The 27,948-nt window shown below is 30.3% G+C and overlaps 1 protein-coding gene across 2 annotated transcripts in view; it reads left to right on the top strand.

Moving 5' to 3' along the window:
- Nucleotides 1-14,577, top strand: part of LOC107445667 (beta-scruin) — a 42,935-nt gene extending 28,358 nt beyond the window's left edge. The window contains exons 14-19 of one of the 2 annotated variants that reach the window (XM_043051684.3): nucleotides 1,754-1,899; nucleotides 2,863-2,979; nucleotides 4,339-4,522; nucleotides 8,927-9,133; nucleotides 11,657-11,874; nucleotides 13,778-14,575. In XM_043051684.3, the coding sequence (XP_042907618.2) occupies nucleotides 1,754-1,899; nucleotides 2,863-2,979; nucleotides 4,339-4,522; nucleotides 8,927-9,133; nucleotides 11,657-11,874; nucleotides 13,778-13,995 (1,090 nt within the window). In that variant the 3' untranslated portion in view covers nucleotides 13,996-14,575. Of the gene's footprint in view, nucleotides 1-1,753; nucleotides 1,900-2,862; nucleotides 2,980-4,338; nucleotides 4,523-8,926; nucleotides 9,134-11,656; nucleotides 11,875-13,777 lie in introns of both variants that reach the window. The other variant, XM_043051685.3, reaches the window with a different exon arrangement.
- Nucleotides 14,578-27,948: the final 13,371 nt, after the last annotated feature.

The following is a 27,948-nucleotide window of genomic DNA, read 5'->3' as shown; positions in this document are numbered from 1 at the left end:
TCTGTTCACTGCAATAAGCAGTTTCAACGTTTTAAATTTCAAAATTATTTTTTGTGGATGCTTTTTGGCTAAGGGACCTTAAACTTTTAGGGTTTCACGTTGAACCATAATATTGGTACTTTGAACCATAATATGGTGCAGATTTGCTGCAAATTAAATATTGAGCTAAACTACAGCTAAACTACAATATTGAGATATCAGGCTTAAAAAGAATGTTGAAAAGAATGAGTTCAACTTAGTTACATATTAAGATTACAGCAAAGTTAAACAATATAATGGTTCAAAACAGCGTCCGGAGTCAATTTTTTTAGTATGTCATTATTTATCATCATTTATAATATCATAAATAGCCGCACAAAGGGACATAGTAACATCGTACTTTATTATATCAAGCTATTTCATTACATTAGCAGTAGTGATATGATGGCCGGTCATCATAAGCTTCATATGTAGGACAAAATGAAAAGTCATCACCGGTCACAGGATGACTAAAAATAACAAATGGCAATTAAAAATGTTACTGACAGTCACCACCCGATCACCATTTTTTTTTCTTCGAAAGTGCACCCCATGCGCAATTTACCATTATTTTTTAGTGGAAATTATGAGTATTTTATAATATTCTGAAAGTCACTTTATTTTACGTTTGTTTCTTGTCTTTTTTGGAAATGAAACTTCGAATGCTCACTATATTTTATATTTTGGAAATTGAAAAAAAAGGAATCTTTACCGTCTAACCAAAAAAGCTTCTCTCACCAATTGTCTAGAGCCATGTCGGTAATTATGGTCACGAGGTTAAACTATTGTAAATTGGGTCTGGGTATACATTTAAGATTATCTTTTATTGGGGTCAACGAGAAAAGTATCGGTGGTTCTCTTCTTTGAAGTTTACTTTTTTCTTGCTTCCGTAGCAGCAGGAAGTTTCAGACTCCGTGGAGGAAAGAGTTCTTTCGTTGGATAGAGAGTAGTTCACCTACATGAACTTACTGTTATGCGATTCCTCATTATCCAAGTGCACAAACTCACTCCATTATTCCACGTTGAACTTTAATTTCGTCGGCAGCACTGCCCCCCCCATAGCACTAGTATTTTCAGTGCAAATTAAAAAGGCAGAAATCGTTCGCGGAATCGCCATTTTGTGGTTCTCTAAACTAGAGTCTATGAAAATCGATGAATAGTTTATCCATCTAAAACCATGTTTTTAAAAAATAATAATAATATAAATGCAATAAAAAAGGCAGCTACTAAGAAAAAAAATTGAAGTAGTTTACTAAGTGCTAATTCAGCGGAAAATTTTCAGCAAGGATAAAAAAAATAAATTGGAATATGTAGTACTGTATTGCTTTGTACTCCATAAGCAATCATAAATGAATAAATTATTTTCAAGAGTTATATACTGTTCATACAGTTTTATTTAATTAATAATCTACTTTTTTATACTGTTACTAATAATTGTAAGAAAAACACACTGATAACTCGGTTTTGATAGACATCATAAACCGAAGAATGGTTCAGGTCATTGTGGCTTTAAAATGCACCCTTTGCTTCATAAGTGTTCGAAAAATAAGTTATTTTAAGTTAGATAAGTTATATTAAGTTATTAATATTAAATAAATTAAAAGGAATTGAATTTCATTTGTGATCTAATATTTATGCACTTTCATTTCATATTTATCGTGTTTTCTCATTGGTTAGAATTTTCTTTTCTGTAGCTTATTCAAAGTTTTTCCTTTCTCATTTGTTATTTCTGTAGAAAGATTTTAGGTTTAAGAAGAGTGGATCACATACCTCCATTTGCAAGAGACATGAGAACCGTAACGACACTTCAAGATGATTCTTTCCCTGTCGTTCTTGTAATGGGAGGTTTGCAACCGAGGGAGCCTGTTAATATGATTTATGGTAAGACAAAATACTATTGATTAAAAAAAAACATTTAACAGTTTATATGTATTTGTAACACGCAGTAGCATACTCAGATACCAAAGTTAACTATATTAGTGCACGAGGAAGCAAGTTAACTTAAAATAAAAACAGAAAAAGGTTTCTCACGCTGTTTTGTCAAGAAAAAAAAACACAGTTTAGGTACCTTAAGCCAGAAGCAAAACTTTTAGTTTTCAAAGAACTTAATTTGGAAGTAACTGAATGGACTCAATATTTTACAAATATTTTAAATATTTAAGATACTATTACATTTTTTTAAATTTCGTTAATTGGACGAAATTTTTTTCATCTAAATGAAAATAATTAGGGTCATAAATATTGAAAAATTACATAATGAGCACTTTTCTTTTTTAAAAAACTGTGGCTTTTCTTTTATGACATCTTGCGCCATGTTCACATCCACCATTGTGGACTTGAACAATTTTTTTCATCTAAATGAAAATAATTAGGGTCATAAATATTGAAAAATTACATAATGAACACTTTTCTTTTTTAAAAATCTGTGGCTTTTCTTTTATGACATCTTGTGCCATGTTCATATCCACCATTGCGGATTCAAGAAATAATTTAAGATTCATCTAACAATCATAAATAACTGTTACGAACTCATAATTAAGAAAATATTACGTTATGCACAAAAAGTTTTACTCAATATGACTATCGAGTCTTCGAAGAACACATTAAAGTGTCAAAAAGAAGAATCTATGAAAAAAAAATGAGTGCCTTATCTTTATACATATAGTTTTCGTATATCCATATTTTTAATCAAAGAAATCTGAGTGTTTTCTAAGCTTCAATTAGTATATTCTTCCACCAACTTTCCTTTAAAGTAAGAGGCATGGAATTTTTTCCAGCCTATATTTCGTATCCTGCAATCAAATGCTTTAATGAAATGTATTGATAAAAGGATTTGTTTTGCAGGTAAATTGATATTGCTGTATCATCCATTGAAGAATAGATGGGAGTATTTTGGGGTTCTACCTGAACCAAGAAATTATCATGCTGCTGTTTATCATCGAGAATTTATATATGTCACAGGTGAAGCACACAAAAATGATCTGTGATGTATAGAGCAAATAATCAGTATATAAAACTTATGACCATAAACGTAACGATCCAACGAAGATCTAAGCATTTAATAGAATATCTATTTCATACGTAACTTAAATGCATGTATACCACGGCCGTTAAAACGTTACTTGATGGTTGTTTTTTCATTTAGTACACCTTGTCATTTCATAAAATAAGGACAGTTTACTTTCATAAATTTGTCAATATATTACCATATAGCATAAAATGTCCTCCTTATTCCTCAAAAACATTACCTATCTCCTTAAAACGTAGGATAGTTTTATAAACTCCATAAATTTTTTGTATGGGGTTTCAAAATGTAACATTTTGATACCAGAAGACATATAAAGGACATTTTAGTTGCTTTATTTTGAAACATTTAAATTTTATTTTTAAATTTTTTAGACTTGTCAATAGTTGACTCAAAAGTACTCATTTTAGAAACTTTTTGTTATTAATGTTACTGTTTTACTGTTATTACTGTTACCAGACTGACTAGTAGCTAGAAGACGACTATTATGCAAGGCGGCGGAAAAGAAGAAAGGCTGGTAGTAAAACCATTTTATATTAAGCTTGTTTTCGGCAGAGATAAAGAGCCTAGGCTATGAAGATTTATTAAAAGTTTTAAAAAATCTGAAGTGAAAAACAATGCTCATGAGTTTTGGTAAACAAACTAAAAATGAAATGTTTTTACTATTGTTTTTTCTCTTTTCCGGGATACAAACAGCCCTTATAATGTTACTGCGATATCTCAAACTAAAAACTCAGAACTAAAATCTCAGTAAAGGAAAATGTCACAAAAAGTATTGGATGCAAAAAAATTCTGTAACAAATTGCTATTCATTTTTTTTAGTCTTTTATAAATCTTTGATCCTAAGTTTAAAAGCTTTCCGTCTGATAAATGTACTTTCTCAGAAAAATGAGCTTAATTTTAAACAATAAAATCCGTACCTCGAATCATAATACAGTGCAAACTGTATTTATTGCGCTGAAATTTAACCATATTTTCATTCAAATTGAACCACATCATATTCCAATACCTTTCAAAATTTCTAATAGTGTTTAACATTACAATCTCTACTACTTATGGTTATAAAAAAATATTAGCAATGATTATGAAACTTTTCAAAAATGTAAATTGAAGGTTTTAATTGTTGTTCTAAGAAAGGAGCATTCCTATATTTCAGAAAGTAAATAAAAACGTTTCTGAACCATGTAGAGACGTTTCTCTACGCAGCAAACGTTACAAATTATTTAAACACGGAAGATTATTTGTGCAATGTGAGCTAACGTGATACTAATAGACGCTTTTAATCGTAATTAAAGGTGGTTGTGATCCAGACAAGCGAAACTGTGGAGAAATGGTATCTACTAAAACTGTCTTCTGTTTAAACATACATTCAAGTGAGTGGGTCCAGAAATCTGACATGCTTTGCACAAGATCTCATCATTCACTCGTTGCCTATCAAGATAAAATATTTGCTATAGGAGGCAGGGATAATAATGGAAGGTAATTATTTTGTTGTGCCCAATGTCGTAACTCTGGGGAATATTACTGAGCCGTAGTTCAGTAATACGCATATATGGCAGTACTTTTACTCTCGTTACTTGTACCGCCGGTACAAGTAAAAAGTACGTACTTTTACTTGTACTTCGTTACTTTTTAAATTTAGTACTTTTACTTGTACTTTCGTTACTCTTTTAGGGAAAAAGTACAAGTATTTGTAACGGAAATGTCGACTGAAATCGTTACTTTTTTCTAAAACTCGGTAAGCTTTCTAAAAAAAAAAAACAATTAAATTAAAAAAAATGCTTATGTTTTTTGTAATTTATAAAATTAATGTGCAATATATATGCATTCACAGCTAACTTCGTGTTTAAAAACCTTGACCTCCCGTGGAGCGCTTATTCAGCGTGCCTAAGCACGTTCTGAGAAATTCCCGCAGCAGACTCAGTGACATCACTTTCGAAATGCAATTATTTTGCAAAATGAACAAAAATATTAATTAGCAAGTTATTTTCATTCATTTTCGAGTTTTATGCATTTATTTAATATATTTTAAATAAAAAATGTTGAATTTTGTTATTACGTTTTTCAATTTTCTTTTTGAACTCACTAATAATACATTTTTGTCTTAATACATTTTTTGCTAAATACATTTTTACCTAGTACATTTTTTACTAAAATTATGTTTATGCCCGACCTTGTCAAACAATGCCCAGTCAAATCTCTAACATTTTCAGAACTATTTGTGCTATTGAAAACTATTATAATTACTATTTTAACTCTTGAAAACTCGAAGGTATTAATTTAGCCGCTAATACTAAAATTCGTTTACAAATTTTAATTATTTCGTTAAGCAGAAATGTTCGGAAAATGATTTTCCCGCATGACTTCAGCATTAGCCATTGTTACAAAGAAAACTGTAGACTATTCTGTTTCAACTTATACTGCACATTCAATTATTTTTTACTAGCTCAAAGATCACAATGCTATCTGAAACAGCGTGTTTGCTTTGTTTATGTTTGTGCTTTTAAAACGCGTTTCTATAGAGCAAAACAATTTTAAATGAATGGTAATTTAAATAAATAAAAATATTAAACTAAAATTTAAAATCAATAGATAAATTTTCTTTTTCGTGCAAATCCATAAAAAGTTAGATATTAAAATTGTATTTGATTTTAAAATTGTATTATACGATTATATTATAAAATTATATTATAATATTCTTCCGAATGTAAAAATAAATTAATGCTCGGAAATTTCCAAATTTAAAATAATTAAAGAAATAACAACAATTTTGCAAAAACATTAAAGAACATAAGAATATTATTCAATAAAATTTTAGGTTACTTTGAATTTTCGATTTCCTAGAAATGTACTTTTAAATCGTTACTTTTTTTTATTTAGTACTTGTACTTTTACTTGTACTTTTTACTCGTTACTTTTTAAAATAAGAACTTTTTACTTTTTACTCGTTACTTTTTTTAAAAATACTTGTACTTTTACTCGTTACTTTTTAAAAGTGACGCTGCCATATATGGTAATACGTAAACTGTGGCGTGATAAAATAAGGAATACTTTCAAAACCGAAAAGCTTAGTTTTTATTTCAGTAGAAATTAGCGATAAATGATGCGAATTAACAATATTTGGTCTCTTTCTGTTTCATTTTGGATGGAGGAAAAGTGCTTAGAAGCTTAGCATTGAAAAATATCAGCTAGATTATCAAGTGAAGCTTGACAAATCATTTCACTAAACGAATTTTGAGAAGTTGCCCTTCCCTTTAAAGATTGTCCCCCCCCCCATTGTAGCTAAATGGCGGTGTTTCATTACTGACTGTGGTTGGGAATGTGACGTATAAAGAACTAAATTTTTGAATTTGCAAATTTGCAACGCAAAATTATTGGCCAAAACTGAAAAGTTTGGCTTACAACGAGTGATGAATATTCGTTAAAATTAATAGGTTGAAAAAGTTTAAAATAGACATGCAGCAGAAAATACTATTTCCTTCAAATTATCAACAAATATTTTTACGTATCTTTAACTTCCAATTATCTGCGGAATTGAGTGGCATGACAGCTGTGGATATTCCGTAAACTCTCTCTTGTGTACGTTTCATAAAGTTAAAACACCTCTTCCTCACTTATAATTGGAGTTTCAATAATAATTTATCTATGTAAAAAAAGTTATTGTTGGTTAAAAAATAATAGGAGTTGAAGAAAGAAAAAAATCAGCACTATCCGATCAAATTATTGTGCTTCAGAAGTTCTCCCGGACAAAATACTGTGGAACAGAATATTACATAGACAAAATATGATATCGTCTGCTATTGCTCGAAAAAGGCAAGCTCCGTCACCAATAATTGGTATAATAGTATGCGGCACCATTACACCGTTTATGTTTAAACTTTTTACAGCCAGTTTAGAAAGGATGAAAAATAGATCAAAATAATTTTTCGTTACCAATCTTTTATTTCTTTAAAAATACAAAATTAGTTCAAATAAATACTTAATAGCTAATTTCTTAACACTAATTAAATTATTATTTCAAACAATCCAACAAAATGAATAATAGCTGTATTGTTGCCAATAGATAGAGAAATATTAGAGTAGTTTATGGTGCCACACAAGAAAAATATAAAAACAGATTTTATTTTTTAACCTTTTTCTAAACGCTTTATTAAACGACCCTTGTATTTTTACAATTGGTATTCTTTTCTTTATCAATTTAAGATTTTATTTAGTACAAAATTATGATGTAAGGAAATTGTTTGGGGAAGGAAGATAATGAAATTATTTGCGGATAAATCATTGAAATATGAGTAAAGGAGTCAGAATTAATTTTATCTTGTAAAAATAACTTCTAAGTCAATTTTACTTTTACTAATTTTACAGTCTGCATAACTAAACAGTAGTTAAATCAAACTGTGCTTTATATTAAACCGAGAACTTCTAATTATAACAACCTTTGTGATGTTATCGGTGCTCTCTCAATTAAGCTTTTAGAAAAATTGATCCAATGTTGAACCATAATATCGGGTCATCGATGTGTAGTGTAGTAGTTCTTCAAAACGTTCTGATCAAATATTCTCATTCACTCAAAGCCCAGAAAGGAATAGTTTCCGACATAGGGAGCCTCAAATATAAGAGATATATGCAACGGTCGCAGTGGTGAAAGATGCTTGAAGTACGCTTGCATGCAGCATTGGATATTTGCGAGCTCAGTGTGAGTGTATTATCCACGTATCTTTTAAAGCAATCAGCCCTTATAATGGTTTTAGCATGTGTAAAATCCGATCCAACAACTTCGATGTGGTGCACATTGGTGAATTCTAATATCGTGACTGTATTAGAAAATAGAAAACGTTAATTATTTGTGGCTCCGTATTTTGTAAACTATCAATTTTTTGACGCTGTGTCAATGAGAACTTTTGATCAGAGCATTTTGAACTACTATGCAGTACCGCTCAAAAGTTTAGAGTCACTCTTGAATTTTCAAAAATGAGCAAATAAAAACGTTTTTAAACTGAAAATCACAACAAGTCAACTTTATTTTGACAAATATAGGTACACTTATGCGGTAAGGTATGCTATAACTTGTGTGGTATGCTATAATTTTATGTATAACTTATGATTTCCGTCCAATCTTGGATTCTTCGAAACATACTCCTTTGGCTTTAACCACAGCAGTGCATATTTTTGACATTCTTTCTATTAGTTTTTGCAATTTTCAAATTGAGATCTGGTTCCAGCAACTAAGTGAAGATTCCCAAGAGGTTTTGATTGGTGCATCGCATTTTTCTAACAATTCTAATTAGTTCATCCCACAATAGCTCAATAGGATTAATATTGGAAGATTAAGTGGACCAATCCATGTATTTCAGTACTTTTTTCTTTTCTTTTGATGCAATATAGCTTCTACATAGTTTTAAATTGAAATAGCATTTTGTGAAGTTTGTTGACGTTCATGATTGATAAATCCCCTGTTTAAGCTAGAAATATATAATTATTTTTAAAAGTTTTGAAAAAAATACAAGTGAGTCTAAACTTTTGACCGGTACTGTATATTAAATTTCCGGCAAATTTGACAGAGAATTAAGTTCCATAAGTTTTGTATGGGGTTCTGTACTGCAATCTTAATAAGGACTAAAATAAACCCTACTTTCGTTCTTGTAAATTGTGTAATCAGGTTTATGATAAACAAAAATGTGCCTCAACTTAGCACCATGCCACATTTTGTAGTAAATGCGATAGATTTTAAACTTAAAAAGTTCTTGTAGCGGGTAATTCTACGTTTTAATGTTGTTTAATGCCCTTCTTGTGGAAGATTTATTGTAAAAGTGATAAACTTCGGCATATTAATCAAAATTCAAAAGCATTATAAAATACGTAATGACTGTTAATGTTTTGAAGGTTAGTTGCATCAATTGAGGTATACGACATTGAAAGAGACGAGTGGAAGCTCAAACATCCAATGTCCTATCCACGAATGGGAATGGCTTGTGCTGTGTATGAACATCATATCTGGTGTCTTGGCGGAACAGGAGTCTCCGCAGAAACAGACACCATGAGTTTTCCTGTACTTGCTAGCGTTATCTCATACGACATATTGAAAGATGCGTGAGTTGTTCTCTTCTTTAGATATATGTATGAGGAAAAAGTCTAAGTATCTTTTGCGCTACCAACTACCATCATAAGTAATCAAATCCAAATAAATGTTCATTTTGTTACAATTACCTACATTTTATTACAATACTTAGATATTTTATAAGCAAAGTGATCCTTTCATTTATTTGAAAATACTGATTTTTGACAGGAAAACAAAAACATGAATGTGATGGAGATTGGTGAGAGGAACCTTAAAATAAAAAATTAATACCATTTGAAAACAATATACATATTTTTTCTTTTAATTTTTAGAATCGTTTAATCTTTCATACATTGTTGTTTTTTGATAATATCTTTTCAAGTTAATATTTTTTTCTTCAGAACCGTGTTTAAAATTCAATTTAATATTTTTCTGCGTGTGTTTGTTCCTTCAATTTTCTTCCCAGGCAATGACGAGGTTATTTATTATTTTTTTAAGCGTCATTACAAAATTATATTTTTATTAATTAAAAGAAATTCCTAAAAACTAATTAATTTCATATTTTTATATTTAAGACACGTTATTTTTAATTTTCCGATTACGAGACACGAGTTAACCCAGCTCGCACCGACCACAGTGCTGACATAAAATATCCTCAGTGGCTGACATATCATGGATTAGAATAGCCTCGCCAACGGACTAAATGAGAGAGGTTTTCCTCACTCTGTAACTCAAATATGGGTTAGTTTCATTAAAAGTCTTCCTCCAAGGCTAGCTTGTCCCGATGTTTGATCCAGGAATTCGCTTTTATTCTGGATTGGGTTCGAAATTACAAGATGTGGAGTTGAACATCGATAGTCGTAAACTCAAACTTAAGTCGGCTGTTAAATGGCGGTACCAAAATGAAAATTAAACTATGACTTCCCTACTGCAAATAATTATATTCAGAGGAGCTTTCGTTGTGCTCAAGTGATATGAGCCTCAGTCTCCTTCGTAAGAAGCCAACTTCTTTGCAATATCATCTGGGTGATTCTAACAAAACACGACAATTTGTTGACCATAACAGAAACTTAATATCATAGAATAAAATGTTTTTTTTTAAATCATTATCCTGATTATTACTATTATTGTTAGCTTATTAAAATGATTTTACACTGGTTTCAAAATATATATATAGCTGGTTTTCAAAGCGTCATTTGCCTGACCAGCCATTAGCGATATTTTCAAATAGTTACTGGCTTTAAAACTGCTTGTATATTTTTCTCTATCTAAGTTTTTACTCCTAAACTATTAAAGACATTTTTGGAGTATTTGCAAAGGAATAATTTCCAAACTATTTTGTAAATAAAAGTTTTTCAGTCAATAATGAGTATGTCGTTTTCCTGGCCACTTATTTTCTTTTCTCTGTAACATAATTTCTCTTTAACATATTTTCGTTTCTTTATAATATAAAGGACGTGTTAAAATAAGTTTTCCTGTAAAAAAAGAAAAGACGGTTTCGGAGAAATCAATTTAAAAAGATATCATTTTCCTGTCTTTTTTAAGTCATTAATAATATAAAATATATTATTGCGTTTGAGCTCTTTTTTAAAAAAAAAGCCTTGCTGATGGTAAAAGTGTCAGGCCTAAAAGTGTAGAAGAAAATGGAAGTAAAATGCTATAAAATTATAAAATGTCATTATCCTGGTTGTATTTTCCTGACACTTGAATGCCAGGAAATAATTGTAAACTCCATATTGTTTGTAAACTACACTGTTCCATTGACTAAACTGGTTTTTTAACCCATTTCCGGACAAAGATGCGTAAACGCACCGCTTCAATAAATATTCTTTTATTTCTGCTATTGTCAAGGGTTCTGAAGACATCTATAAAATATTATTTATTCAATTGTAGTAAAAACTTTTGGTTGAAAATTTTTTAAACCTGACTATTTTTTTAATTTATTTTTTTTACGGCTATTGACAAATTTAACTTTGTGAAAGTGTACAATAATTCTATTAATCATATGTTTTTAGGATGGATTAAGGTTCCGTAAGTAAAATAAAAAAAAAAAAAAAAAATGTCACATAAAACTAGTGTTCAACTAAATGATTTGCCATTGATTTTTCACATGGTGCATATACGCACCCTTTTTTTTTTTTTTTTTTTTTTTTTTTGAATAAAGTATTATTTTTCATGCATGGATCGAACCTTTTTTGTGTCTTAATGAATTTAGTTTAAGCATATTTCAATGAAACTAAATCTACATTTTATAAAAATTCCATTCTCGGCTTAAAATAGGTTAAGGTTACTAAAATACTTTAAAAAAATTATTTTAAAAATTTTAATAAATTTTTTTTTCTTCAAGAGTATCATATTTTCTGAGAATTACTCATCTGTAACAAGAAAATCTGCTAACTACAAAATAATAATAATATTAAATAAATAAATAAATAAAATAATTATAAAAATGGGTAATCACTTTTCACTCTCAAGTACTTATATTTATATGATTTGCTATCGGGCTTAGACTAATTTATAGATAATACCAATTTTAAATTCAGTCCTGATTTCAGGTGGCTTACGCGTCCCCCATTACGATGTCCCAGGACTTTCGCATCATGTGTTGTGGTACATGACTCCATGTGGTTATTTGGTGGTGCATCAAAACATCCTGAAAGTCGGTGTTTAATTAGCATGGCATCAGTTGATAAGTACTATGCAAATGAAGCTCAGTGGATGAGAAGAACTCTTTTAAATACTCCGAGGCACGGGGCTGCGGTTGTTGCAGTTGGTATAAAGTATTTCTTTTTATGTATCTCTGGACATTTCCTTTTTAATCAGTTTGTTAACTGACGAATTAAAATTTAAAATATTGCCGAGTAAGTACAAAGATTTAAAAAAAAAAGGAATTATGAATTAAATATGTTTTATAAATAATAAAATTCTGTTCAAAACAAAGACATTGAAATTTGAAAATTTTTATTTCCAATCGATCCAATTTCAATGAAAAATTTTGTCTGGTATTATGTTTAGTAGCAGCCTTGAAGCTCCAGTTCCCGGTAGCATGCATTGCAGACTATCAGAGCATTTGCAGAATATTTTTCATCTAATATTCTTAATAAATATATAATAGTGCATGAAGATAATAGTGCATCTCAGATTGAAAAATAAGACTAAAAAATTACTGAAAGCAGAAACAAAAAAAATCATTTTTTACTTCTGAATTTACTCAATTACTATTAATTTCAGATCTTTAAAAATTTTGTTGGCCAATCTGTAAATAAAGCATAGGAAAAGTGACGAATTTTCACAAATTCCAAATAATGTTCTTTAATTAACTTGAATTTAAAATAAAAAAATAAAAAATTTAAGAGACTGGAAAAATTTTAAAAATAAATTCTTTGCAACATATCTGATATGATTAGAAATTTTTAAATTTATATTGTTTTACTCATGCATGTCATTAAGGTTAGCAATGACAAAAAAATCGATGTCATTTAGAAAAAAATATAGATAGCAATTTTTAAAATATCAAAAATTCAATTTCCAACATCAAAACCCTAAAGAAAAGTACTTATTTAATTGATTTAAGATAAAATTATCGATTCCAAAGAGATTGATTGATAGCTGTTTTTTGAATATCAGCTTTTCAATTGATTTTCAAGCTATTGTACCTCATTCAAATTAAATTAAAACAACAATGGCTTTCGAGCATGACGTATTCATCCATATCTGTATACAAAAAAGGTATTTACTCATCCTGAATTCTTTTGCTAATATTTTTTATGCTGAAAAACAAGTTTTAACCAAGATTGATGTCTTAAGTTTTGATCACGCGTTCTTTATGAAATAAGTAAAAAAACTGAAACAAAAAGTTTCGTTTCGATATTTTTTTAAGAATTAGGATATTTTTTTAATAATTGGTGTAATTAGAGGTAATTAGTCTACTTGAAAGTAATGCTTAATAACATTCTTTTATCAAGACATGAGTCTCAAATTCGAACCAGGTGTTTTTTATGAGATAAAATGAAAAACCAAAAAAAGTTTTATTTCGAGATTTTGCAATTTTCGGCGTAATTAGAATTAGAGGCAGTTCTGATTAGTAATACGTTTTTACCCAGGCAAAAGTCATAACTTTGGTCTAAGTGTTTTTGATGGGATAATACGAAACACTGAAAAGTTTAACTATTTACATTGAAATTAACATTAATTCTTTTTTTTCTTCATAATTTAGATGAATAATTTGAACAAAATAGATAAAATGGTAGTTTTTTACTAAAATGTTTTGATAGTAGTGAGCAAATGCATTAATCAACTTATTCATCTATGTGACAGCGAGTCCTGCATTTGCACGCCGCGCTTGATCTATTATGTTGTAACTATAAAATGTTTACGAAAATCAATTCAAAATATTGTTACGATAATCTTAAAAGGATAAACTATCTAAAAAAAGCCAAAAATATTTTCTAAATTTTTTTTAAAAATTTACTAAGTTGTTTCTCTTTAATTGATATTTGAAATTATGTTGAGTGCAGTTTTAATTTACTAAGTCAACCGTTTGTTTTTTACTACGAAATTATTTCGAAGAAAAACATTGACTTGGAATTCTAATGATAAAACACAACTTTTTTTGTTCGCTTTTAGTTTCTTTCCAATAACATACATTCAGGAAGTAATATTTATTATTATTACAGAGAGCTGCGTGTATACATTTGGCGGAGTGTGCAGTCAAGAATGGGGTGCTTTGGCTAAGAATGAAATGGTAGTTATCGATGATGTTAGCCTTCACAGTTGTGCTGATCTTCCACTACCACTAACAGGTCTGGCCGCTGTCGTCATTCCTCCAATCTCACCGTCACTTCGACCAGAAAGTGTAGCTCTTCTTTTACACGCCCAGCTGACGTTCAATTGACTTAGGAAAATTAAAAGCAAATGCATAATAACCAAATGATGGTAACTCCAATGAAGAATTTTTGCCACTAACTCCATCCTTCAAGAAAATGACTCTAAAGAACTTAACCATTATATTATAAAGTTCTAAATTATTAAGAAACACGAATAAGTTTTAGAATTAATGCTGAATAAACACGTTATGCATTGGTTTCATTTCTGTTTTATTGTATGGAAATATGAAATATTCAGCTGCATTTAGAACTGAAGAAAATAGTGGGAAAAGATTCTGAGTACCATTTTTAAAAGAAGTCAAATATTTTGTAGAAAGATCTTATTTTAGAATTATTGTACTTTATAATAGCGGTTCTCCATTTCATTTTTTAGGCTATAGTACACTAAATGATTAACCTTCTTTTGGCGGGCCCCTGGTATTTTAAAAGAAGTTCACTAGATTCTGTAAATATACTAACCGAAGAAAAAAAAGACTAGTAATAATTTTGAAACTACTGAATGTGTTGAATGAAATAATTATAATTATGAATTTTTTGTTGGTGTATGTGCTGAAAACAAGTATAATAAGCTGAATTAGGCTTTTTTTTAAAATATTATTAAAAATGAGAATAGTTACCCAAAAAGGGCAATTTTTTATTCTGGGATATAGTCATTTTATTTTGAATTGCGATATAGTTATTTTATTTTATATTGAAAACGCGATGAGAAATACTTATAAAATTTTTATGAATGTATGTTCTTTGCATAATTTATTCAACTTATTGCTTCTAAAAAATATACATTTTTTAAAATTTTGCTTTATTTTTCCTTCATATTTAACATAAATAACTTTATATAAGCAAACGAAATATAAATAAAATATGAATTATTAAACGGTTGTAAATATCATTGTTACTGATTTAAATTCCCTAACTCTCGGAACCCCTGCTATACTTCCAAGGAATCCTAGAGTTCCACTCAACAACTTTTGGGAACTGCTGCTCTACATCATTGATTTATTTTATAAAGTAATTAAGTTTCTTAGATCTCAAGGGATAAAAGTTTCAAGTGCCTGGCATTATTTTTGGAGTGGCAGAAAGTTCTTAGGAAAGTCAGCAGCGAAAAGTTGCCGAGTAACCTTAGAAAACTTATCTTTTGGTAACAAATCAAAAAGCCAAGTTTGTTAATGCAATGACAGAAGCCATAAGTTTATATAAGTAGCAGGAACTTAAGACATCTTACTTAAAGACATGGGCAATTAAAAGTTTGCGAACAAGACAATGTTCAATCTGGATTTCCTTTCGTTCACGTACAAACTTTAAGGCTACTTCCTCCAAATTCCTTTAAGTATTACTTAGATCTTTTAAGCCTAAGCACTTCAATTATAGGAAATGGAATTACAGGATAATTACTGAAAGAAATTATGGAAATATTTACATTAAAACTAAAGCATCACTTTAAGGCAGATTCCTCAATCAAATTTTTTTAAAAGAGCATAAAAAGTATTAAGAGTAGGAAAGAACTTTGAAATGTTGGGGAGGGATTTTTATAAACGACGACAGTGTGTATGTTCGATCAACAAAAACAGCCATGTTGCTGGCGAAATATTTGAATTCGATGAACACGCGGAAATACTACAGCAAGAACGTCATCTTCTCCTTTTACACACGGCATACTAGGGAAAAACACTTCTACAGGGGACTTCTTTCTCTCGGAAGAAAGGCTGAGAGTATGCAAAATTTCCCGAAATCAAAGTGTATTTTTTTTTTAACTTTAATATTTTCTTTCGATATTTTAAATGCATATTAAGATCAACTCTAATTTTCCTATTTTATTAGCATCAACCATTTGAGTCAAGCACCACTTTAAAACAATGGTTCCCTTTTTTAAAAAAAGCGAAAGGTAAGGCACAAATTTATTAGGAGGCCATCTTGGATTTTAGGTTAAATTTTTAATTTCTGTTTTCCTGATATTTTCTGTACTTAACAAATTTTTGATGATATAGCATTACTAGACAGCACAGTATCAAAATACAATACGAAATAGACAATACAAGAAGTAGAAAATGAAGGTTTTATCTTATTAGATTAGGAAAATAGCTCTTTCTCGCGCTCTTTAAAGCAGAGTCGTGATGGCTCTGGGGATAGAGCGTTCGCGTTCCAATGCGGCGAATCGGGTTCGAATCCCAGTCGATACGAATTCTGCATCCGGCTGCGCCGACCACAATACTGACTTAAAATATCCTCAGTGGTAGACGGATATTGGATTAAAGTCCCCTTGCTGTCAGGCTAACCGTGGGAGGTTCTCGTGGTCTTCCTCTCCATGTAACGCAAATGCGGGTTAATTTCATTAAAAAGTCCTCCTCGAAGGCAAATTTCTCTCAATACTCGATCCAGGAGTTCCCTTGTCTTCTGGACTAGGTACAAAATTACAAGGCTACGGAGTTGAACGTTAGTAGTCTTAAACCCATAAAATTTGGTCGGCTGTTCAACGACGGTTATAATCTTTGAAGCAAAAAAATAGTGAAATACTTGGTTTAGAGTAAGTCATTTAAAACTAAGCGCTTTTCAATTTTTATATTTTTTAAAATCTAATTTTATTACAGTTTAAACTGATGAAAATTGATTTGGATGATAAAACAAAATTCTTTTAACGTTAATTTCATAAAAACAAAGATACTTATGAAAGATCTAAAAACAGGCAATTGTATACTATTTAACTACCTGTTAAAAACTGTTGTTTTCAGAATTGTATTGGAATAATTTTGTTAGAAAAAATTAATAAAGAGTCTAAAATATCGCATGCTTTACATCTGAAATTGTGATTGGGTAACGGCTCTGTATTTTACAAGTGTAGTACTGTGACAGTACGTGTTTCGTACCGTCACATCGAGTAAATATCCATAATCAGCTTATTTTTGAAAATTCAATAAAGGTGATTAAAAGAATATTTAGAATTTTCTCTCCCAGTCTTCTCCTCTTTGACAGTTGAATTCTGGCTGGTAAAGAAGGCTTCTTAAGGCCGAGATAACCTGGTTGTTAGGGCATTGGGCCCATGCCCAAGAGGTCATGAGTTCAATCACCGCCGGCAGAAGACTCCCAGTGTAGTAGTAAATGGTGACTGGTGCACGTTAAATCTGTCGGGACACAAAGACCTCCATGTCGCCATAACAAATCAATACCTCTGGGGTACTGAATCGGAGATTGATCGTTCTCTGGATCAGATCAAAAATGCGATCTGTAGATGAATGTATGAATGAGTCTGCCCTATAAACGGGCTGTGACGTGTGAGTGGCTGAAGTCGTATTCTTGGCCGTAGATGGCTCCACTGAGAAAGAAGAAACGCACCCTCTGATTTAAATTCGATTGGTTTCACCAAGCAGGTTTGCTGATATTGGCAAATGAGATTAGAAACAACCCCAACAACGGGGCATCTTAACACTGCTGGGATTTATTTTGCAGAAACAAACAGGACATCGCAATGAACTATAGGGGGCGTTGTTGTATTAGCTACGATTACTAATAGCTACAATTTCTATATAAACAGTGATTCAGTCAGGGTTGCCATACGTCGTATTTTCAATACTACAGTAGTATTTTTTCACCAAAAAATAGGGATGTGATATTTTCCGCAGTATTTTTTTAAAAAGTGGTATGTTTATATATTTTTTTCTTTCTTTTTCAATTTTTAAATCAAAAGGAAGAAGTGCCCCTCTAGTTTTTCAATTTTTGAACTAAGCCAACCGGATGCATCTTGATTTCCACGGAGACCGTGATAAACTACCAGATCTGGAAACCACGGACTAAATGCATATTATTCTAGCTTAGCTAGTTATTCTTGACGTCGTTTTAATAGCGGTCGCAGTGAAATGTACCATGATATAATAAAACTTGCTTTTTTGAAACTAACACATTGTTAAAATAAATTTTACGCTTTCTTTCTACGTAGGATATGAAATAAAATATGCGACTTCTTTTTCATTTAAGTTCAATTCTTTACAAATTTGTTATGAATCATTTATGATATACGCTATTCTTTTAACGCAACGCAGATTTAAATCTTTGTTACTACGTGTTTACCAGAAGTATTAGTGCACAAAAGGGAAAAGATAATTGTTTTTCTATTTTAATATAATTTTATTCTTAGTAATATATCTTTTTATTTTATTATTTTAATAGTATAGTGTCCCGTAGTGGACTGATCGCACAGACACGGTTCCTAGTAGAACACCGAAATCAAAGATCACTGGCTGCGGTCAGTAAGCGGGTGGAGGGCCGCTTTGATCTGCCTGCGTAGGGACCGAGGGTGCGTGGTATTGGTCCTCGTTAAACAGTTCTACCGTAAAGTGCTCGACTTCACTCTCAGGTTGCCGAGCTACAAAAGCAAGGGAGCCATACCCTCTGCCGAGAATCAAAATTGCGATTGTATATTGTATGTCTTCGGATCATCCCCAGGGTGGTTTTCCAGACAGTCGCCAATAGCCCATTGTGCAGTGCTAGTGCACAATGGGCTATTATAAGTGCGACTTAAATAAAGTACCTACCTTTAGTGGTAGATTCCAAATAACTACTATAAAGGGCTACTCACTCAGCGGCGCGACAGCCCTTAAGAGCCAGGGCCTACTGTGCCCATCTCAGTTTTCTTGACCTTGGGCTCTGGGGTGCAGGAGCAGATGTTCCTGTCAGGTGGTCAGCCGAACTCGGAACCCCCCAGTGTTTAGTTCCCAAGCATGCTTGGTACTCATTTATCGACCCACTGAAGGGGTGAAAGGCAGAGTCAGCCTTGCCCGGCCCGAGGATCGAACCAGGGACCTGTGGCACGACAGCGCTACCGCTCAGCCACCGGGCGTCATAAAGGGTTACTACTGTAGTATTTTTTAATTTCACAGTGTGGTAACCCTGCATTCAGTTGCTCTGGAGACGTCTTTAATGTAGCGTGTATCATTGTAACGTTCCTTCGTTATTGTGACTTATTAAATTTAAAAAAGAAAAATGTTTGATATTCTTTCTTGTGCATCACCCCGGGGTTTCCCAGGAGTTGCTTTTACCTCTCTTGCTCATTATGGATGGTAAACAATAACAATCTCGAGCTCAGGACCTACTCTAGTTCCGGTTAAAAAGTTTGCAGCTGCTTACTACATGTTATTCTGATAGGCGATGTTTTCAAACGGATAATTTTGTTTTCAATAAAAGAAATAAATTAGATAATTTCTGAGCTCAAATCTGCCGTCTTTCATAAGATATTAATGTTATTATGTAATTCTGGGGAGTTCGGAGTGAAAATGTGTTTTAGTTATTTTGTTATTTATTATTAAAAAAGGTGACATGGTTGCTAGATTTTGAATAACTCGCTTTTTTGGTAGTCTTGATTTGGCCTCTTTCCATTTGTTTATTACTGTTTGTTCGTGTTGCAAGCTGTGCACCATCTTACGTTAGTGTTAACACTTTTAGTATTGTAAACACAAGTATTGTTAGCATTGTAAACATAAGTAATAAGTAATCAAATACATTGTTTGCAAGAATCCCAAAACACAATGATGCCAAATGGCTTTAAAATACAACTGAAACAGTAACCCGGAAATTCAGGCAGTCCCGAGTTTGCAGCTTTCCCTAGTGTAGAAAACACCATCCATTCCGACGTGTTGTCATGGATCGTCACCAAGCCTATCTTTGTGATTCATTGTGAATCACAAAGGGGAATCCTCTTTTTTTCTTGCTGAGAAGTCACGTGCGCGCACTTTGAGTCTACAGTATTCCCCGGATGCCCCTCGACGGGGCCGGGACGTGGTTAAGCTTTGATTCTTTCCTGTGCAAGCGAAAACAAAATTGTGTCTCATTTTTTAAAGAAGGAACATCCAAAACACGTCGGAAAAATATGTGCAAATAAACAGAAAAAAAATTTGAATCTTCTTATTAGAGTTAAAACCTAATGCCTGCGAAATTGTTTTATTAAATTTAATGATATAACATGAAAGACCAATTTAAGCATAACATTCCATAGTCTTATGAATCATGTTACTTCAAACAATCAAATATGCAAAAAGTATACATACGCCCATAATTTTATATTATTTAATTTTGCAAGTAATTTTGGAAGTTTCAATAAACTGAAAAAGTAAAGAATGCTTACAAAAGAAATTTCCTCAAATAAAAATACTTTCATGTTTTTTTAAATTCTTAATCGGATGTAGAAATCCATACTATAGAGAACTATTATCAAATTAGAAAATAAAAATTACTCACAAGTAAATTTTTTATTATAAAAATAATAACACTTACCTGATTTATAAATCCTGAGAATTTCAAAATGATATGTTTATCATTTGAAAACTTTATTCTCAGATAATATATACATAGATTATCCCTTCATTACATTAAGATGACATACCATACAATTCGCGATCGCAACGCTCGAGGCTCGAGTACGCCGTCTAGCGGGAGCCTGTAAATATCGAACATTAATTTATCACGTTTTCATTTAGTTCCATCAAAGTCATTGACTGAATCAGACGCCATTTTTTAGCAGCAAATAAGAAACAAAATTTCCCTAAGGAAAAGGCCGAAGAACTTGAAAAAAATCTCCAGAATATTAGTAAATCTTTCAGGAACAGAACACGCCAAACATTTGAAGAAAAATTCCTCAATAATTTTTAATTTCTATTATCAACAAACTTGCAACTGATGACTTCCGATTTCGGATACTGTTACAGATGTGTGTATTAAGGTAAAATGCATTTCTTCTGTCTTCAATTCATTACGAATTAAAGTGAAGTCAACATTGCTTTCGTCATTCCAGTGAATAAATATGAATTCAGAACATACAGAATTGTAATAGTTATAGCATATTCTTCTTCGTTATAGAATAGTATATATTTCTGTATCCATATAATTCGGAAAACAACAATAAAAAATTATCCAAGTTACTTGAAATAGTGCCATTTGCGCTGATTCTTAATTAATTTAAATCGTTTTCTTGGTAAGTTTTTTTTAATTTTGAAAGAATAAGTTCAACTAGAATTCAGCTATTCTGTTTTTAGCTACATATTCAAATTCATATCAATTATAAAATTTTGCTGTGTAGTATGTTATCTAAAAGTAATGAAGGTATAAACTATGTATCTATTATTTGAGAATAAAGTTTTCAAACAAGGAACTTATCATTTTGGAATTCTCCGGGAATCATAAATCAGGTAAGTGCAATGATTTTTACAATAAAAAATTTGCTTGTAAATATTTTTTTTTTCATTTGATGATGGTTCTCTACAGAATGGTTTTTTACGTCTGATTAAGAACTATAAGAATAATAAAAAAAAGAAACAATATGAAAGTTTTTATTTCAATGTTAATAATTCTTAAAATCGTTTTTTTTATCCTAAGAATTCTTTATTTTCCGTTTTTTAGTTTATAATTTTTTGATAAAAATTGTTCTCAAAATACTTTTGAAAAATTAAATGGTATAACATTATGTGTTTATGTATACTTCTTGTATATTCCAATGTTTGAAATAATATGATTCAGAAAAGTATGGAATAAAAATTCGGTACTTACGACGTATTAACGCCACCGCCGCTACAGATTTGGCGGTTTTTAAGTGCCGCCAATCTACACTTAAAATTTTTGCGACAGTTCATAAAATAAAACACTTTATTTAAAATCAAAATAGTTAATTGGATTTCGGTGGAAAATGAGCCGATATAGAGTTTAGCATAGATTCAAAACAATCATATCGCCATATGAACTCTGATGAATAAGATTCCAAATGAAATAACACTTCCAAAACGTACGTTTACCAAGATAAAGTTTTATGTTGTGGGAATTGGTACATTTTCGTTTTTTCGGTAAAATATTTCCCTCCTGAAAAAATAAAATTGCATCTTGTTTTGTTTTTGGCAAATCCCAAAGACGAATTTTCGTAGCACTAAAAATGGCGACAAAAAAGAATTGTTATTTTGTTTTTATTTCGTCAGCATTCTTTATTTTACGTTTCTTAGTTTCTAAATAATGATTTTATTGAAACTTGAAATTTTTTGATAAAAATTGTTGTCAAAAAACTTTGTTTAAAAAATTAAATTTCATAAAATTATGAGGCTTATGTATACTTTTTGTTCATTTTAATTTTTGAAGTAATATGATTTTTAAAATTATAGAATGTAAAGTTTAAATGGGCCTTTCATGTTATATCATTAAATTTAGTAATACTATTTCTCGGGCATTAGGTTTTAACTCTTATAAGAATATACATATTTTTTTCTGTTAATGTACAAATATTTTTCCGATATGTTTTGGATATTCCTTCTCTAATAAAAAGAGATACCATTTTGTTTTCGGTTGTACAAGAAAGAAGATCAAGCATTTTTCTTTTTTAAATTTAATAAGCCACATTAAAGAAGGAACGTTGCAATGCTACACGCTACATTAACGACGTCTCCAGAGTAACTGAATGACGATTCATATGGAAATCGCAGGTAAGCGTCTCATACAACAACGCCCCCTATAGTTCGTTGCGATCGCGAATCAAATTTTACAATTGCAAGATCTCGATATTAATATCAATATGTAACTTAAAAACATAATAGCTGAATTGGGTATAATATAGCCTACGTCACAGGTTGTGTTGTTCCTACTAAATTTAACACATGAACGGCATTTTCTGCGAGCCTAACTTCAAGCCACAAATAAACAAACGAAGTGTTCGATCGTTTAAATAGCTGCTCGCCAGATTTTATTGCATTATAAAGAAAAGTTATTGAAACTAAATACAACTAAATAAACAACAACAACTAAAACAGATAACAACAACTACTAATAACAATAACTAAATAAACAACAACTAAATTCCATTCGTTTAGCATTGCGTCATATGTTGTTCCTACTAAATCGAAGTAGTTGTGTTTTTTTCATATTATACCCAATTCTAGTTGAAATTTATCATTCAAAATTAAAAAATACTTACCGAGAAAACGATAAAAAATTTATTAATAATCAACATAAATGATATTATTTCAAGTAATTCGGATGATTCTTTATTGTTGTTTTTCGAATTATATCCCAGAAAGCACGTAACCTTACGACAACCTTGTGTTTTAACTTTATTTTCATTGTCACGAAAAGGTTTGCAGTAAAAGCCTTTTTTCAATGACGTAAAAATATTGCAATTTCCTACCTTTCCTCCTTAAAGGAAAAGTAAATGATTTTTAAATCTTTTTTAAAAAATATTCTTATTTGGGTTAAAAAACAAGCAAATTGTAAACCCTATTTTTTGCATTTTTGCTTGCTGTCATGATTAGATTAGCAGAAATATTAAGCGAAAACCTTTTTCAAAGGAAACGAAATAAAGCAAATATTAACCTTTTCAGCGAAAATATTAATAAATAATTAGAAAATATTTTGCAAAGGACCTCATTTAAGAGAAATCAAATAACCGAGCATAAGACCATGTTTTTGGATTGTTTTTTATGGTCTGCGAAAGTACAATACGAAAAATTTCTTTCTTACATACGAAAGGTTTCTCGACACAAGTATAAGTAATAGTTCTTTTTTAGAAACTTTTCATTCAAACAATCTCATTAAAAAATAAATAAAATTTTAAAAAAAAATTAATCTGGAGTTTAAAATTGACTCTTCAATATTTTTTTACAAATTTTACTTTTTTCTCGAATTTGGCTTTAGGGGTCCCATGCTTTACGGTTCCTTTAAAATGTCTGGCCTTCTCTCGTTCATTTTACCCCATTGCAAACCTAGTTATGGTATAGCAATAAAATATCTGAGAAGAGAAATTTTATTTAAAATATTTATATACAGAAAAAATTCGCCCAACTGTCTATTGTGAGCTAGAAGGTCATCGATATTAAGACTCTACGATTTATGACTAACGAGGAGTGATGGTGAAAATAAAATCAGCATTGTGCACCTACCGCCTTTATTTCCCTGACAAGCTGGTACCCGCTCTAAAACTGGGTGGATTCAAAACCTAAACCCACAGTTTTTTTCATCATATCTTTGGAGTGAATTTAAGAACATTTTGTTCACAGAACTCGATGTATAGTGTGCAAAATAAAAGACAGACCACACTGAATAGATTTTGATCTAATGATTGAATTTTCACGTTTTATAACTCAATCTTAATTTTTCGAAGGGGTAATCTCATTAATTAGTGCAGGCGATTATTTAAGTTACGAAATTAAACACAAAAATGTGTTTTCCCTGAATACCTTTCATACCTGAAACATACCTTTTTTCCGACGGATTCAGATTTTGAACCCCCAAAATATAGGGGGTAGACACAATCTGGGGAATATTGTCCCTATAGTTTGATCATGAGGGTGATCCAAAGTTTTGATGCCTCTATCTTAATTTTATATTTTGCATATTTCGCCATATATAGAGACCTTTTTAAGCGAGTTAAAAAAATTTTGAACATAATTTTAAAATTCGTTTATCCAAAAATAATTGCATGCAGAAAATAAACTTCGGTAGATATTTACTACTTTTTATTACGTTATTAAATAAATGCTGGAAATTTTTGAATTATAAGGCATACAACTTTTTATACAATTTTTATGTATGTAATTTTACATGGCAAAATACAAAATCGAGCTAAATCTATCGAATTGTTCCTGTATATATTTAAAATTCGATTTCTCAGAAACTATTCAACCGATTATGCTCAAATTTTGCATTGTGTCAGGTGAAATTACATATTTTAAAAGGATGTAAAAATTTTATACCTCTTAACTTAAATTTTGACACTGCTGTAAAAGATTTTCTCGAAAAAGTTTATAAGTAAGCAGGTATGTAAATATTCAACCATTCCTGAAATTTTGCAGCAGTTTTTTCGTGTCAAGAATTTTTTCTATACATTATCGGCAAAACACTGTTGAAAATAAAAATTTAAAATAAAAAAAGAATGTAAAAGGGACTAATATAAAGAAAAAAAAGTCTTTCTAAAGGGGGGGGCTAAAAGTCTGTTTAATTAAAATTTAATTAAGTCGTTCAAAAAATCGGAAGATATTATTTTAAATCTATTCTCTTTCTTTTAACGTCTTATTTGAATTATCAAACAAATATACGTCTAAAATACATAAAATTAAAATGGAAAAGCAATAAATAAAATTTTAAGCGAAGCTCTTTTAAAAACTAGAAAAACTTCCATTAGCCTTATTGTACCGAAACTTTGAGGCAATGCTTAATGTTCAAACTTCAATATCCTTATTCAATTAAAAATAGTAAATAAAAGAATATGAAATAAAAGAAAATAAAAGAAAATGAAAAAAAAATAATCTCACTAAATTTAACTCTTGAAAATTATTGCAAACCCCTGATTCTTCTCACTCTCAAAATGCTGTCTTAAAAACTGCTGCTTACGTCATGCGCAAATTTGTACTAATATTACGGCTACTGATCATTTACAATCTTGGAGTTTACTTGCTTGATTTAAGTTTAAAATTGAAGTTTCGTAATGATATTCTGTTTTATTCTTCCAAGTTTAAGATGTTTCCCTTTAGTTGATATAAAAAGTAGGTACACTGTTTAATTGCATTTCATTTGCCTTATTAAGTATTTAATTTACACATTGTTATTTGTTTTTTTAAGATTATCAATAATTAATATTAACTTAAGAATTTAAAACTTAAATTTATGCTTGGAACGGCCTTACCCAAAGGATATTAAATGGTTATTATGCTCCCTTCTTAATTTCAGTAAGTTTCAAGTAAACACTGAAACTATAATTTAAATTTAATTATCAATACTTTCATTTATTACTGTTATTACTATTTTACCTTAATTTTTTATTTTATTTATGAGTTGCCGATAGATTTAAGTAAATAGCATTTACAATACATTTATAGTTATTATAAAAAATGGAAATTAGCACTAACGTTAGTTAGATTTACAGTAATACCAAAATATAGGCCAGCAAATAAAAATAATATTTCAGAAATTGAAGATTTATCCACATTAAAAAGTTTTATGAGGTTCCAGACTATTTATCAGGATTTTAAAATAGAAACTGTGTATCACTATAATTTGAATCTGATTTTCTCCAAACGTAGCATTTATAATATTTTCTTAACCCACTTTCGAGTGTATCTATGGCTAGAAGATTGTATTTGTAATTTCGGTAACTTTCCGATTAGCTTAAGCACTTTTAATTTCAAGACAGGGTAATACATGTTTTATTCGCTTTCTAATCACCATAAGTAGAATTGATTGCTTATAGCAAGGATGGCGAACCAATGGCACGCGTGCCATTTATGGTACGCGACACAATATTTTGGGCACGCCACCGATCACAATTGTTATTGTACTATGAATTGTTATTACACTAATGTTGTTACACTATGAAGCATATGTAACAATTAAATTAAAATTCACAAAAACCAAGCAAAATAATAAGCAATTATTAATAAAAAAAATTAACAATTAATGCTAAAAAACAATTAATAACCATAAAAAACAAGCTAACAATAAATAACTAGCATAAAAAAAAAAAAAAAAAAACAGTCCTGCTTAAACTAATATCTTACAACCTAATATAAATTATTGGTCATCTAATCTGCAACAACAGAAGTCCCGCTGATGTTGCTTTAAGTTGAATTACGCGTATAATTGAGACATTGCGAAATGTATTTTTTTTTCAATGTAAATAAAGAGTTTCGAGTTGATAGCATTTAATATTATTATTTTCCCAATAATTATCAAGTCAAAATTAATTGACGGCACGTCTGTGACTTCATTAAACAATTTTTTTTGAAAAAATGGCACGTTGGTGTATAAAGGTTCGCCACCCTTGGCTTATAGGAATAATTGTGATTCATTTTGAAATTGGAATTCATTTCAGAAATTTGATTTCTATAATTGATCAAAAATCTTCGAATACTGTCAAGTTTCGAATGATAGCCATTAAAATTTTTGTGACCGGTACTAGGACACCCTGGTTCAGTTTGTATTAGGCGATAGTTCGGGTTCAACATGGAAGATAACGTGATCGATTGTGCTAATTGATGGATTGCTTCTACCACAAAATTTTCGGAACTTGAATGTAGTTTATCTATTGATTCGACTTCATATTTGTATATAGTGTGAAACAAAATTACTCGTCTTAAATAACTTTCAATCTAATACGTAAATGGTTTACGTCTTGAGTCTCAATTTTTTTTTTTTGTTCAAGGACCTAATCTTGTACATGCTAATTAATTTATACAAACGATATTTTAAGTTACAAAACAAGAAGAAGAAAAAAACGATTTTTTTTCTCCAATGGATTTGAATTTTTGATCCTAAAAATATGGAAGGTAGTCAATATTTTAAAAGTTTTCCAGCCTGAAAATATTGCCAAAGTTGTTTAGGCAGGAGAGCGATTGAATGTTTGGATCTCTTAATGTTAACAAAGCTTTTTGAGTATTTCGCTGTATTTGAAGAGCTTTTTTAAGCGAATCATGAAGTTTTTGCACACTATTATAAGATTCGTTTATCCAAAGATAATTCTATGCAAAAAATAACTTTAAATAAATATTATTTTTTTTTATTTACTAATTGTCGAAAACACTTTGCATTGCAAAATATAGAAATTTTTTTCCATAATTTTTAAGAAAGTAATTTTAAAGGCAAAATGAGAAATTTGAATGAAATCGGACTAATAGTTTCTAGGTAGTCAAATTCTAAAAAAAAGCTATTTATAGAAAATTCGATTTCTGAAGAACACTTCGATTGATTTCATTCAAATTTTAAATTTTTGATTTGCTTTAAAAGTTATACAATACGAAATTTGCAAAAAGGAATTTTAACATTAAGTGATTCAAACTTTCAACCGCTCTCCTTCATAAACTGTTGATACCATATTTTGCAGATGCAGGTGCTTCTCCTGTTTTAAGGGTCTAGGAACTGAATCCCTCATAAAGTTAGACATTCAAACAAATAAGATCGATTAGTATTATGTACATTAAAATCCGATCAATAGATAAAATATTTTCAGGGTTTTC

Source organism: Parasteatoda tepidariorum, chromosome 6 (genome assembly GCF_982258835.1).
Source record: "Parasteatoda tepidariorum strain Cologne lab strain chromosome 6, Ptep-v5.0, whole genome shotgun sequence".
In the NCBI taxonomy this organism is placed as follows: Eukaryota; Metazoa; Arthropoda; class Arachnida; order Araneae; family Theridiidae; genus Parasteatoda; species Parasteatoda tepidariorum.
Note: the sequence above shows the minus strand (reverse complement) of the source record. Positions and strands in the feature narration are given on the sequence as shown.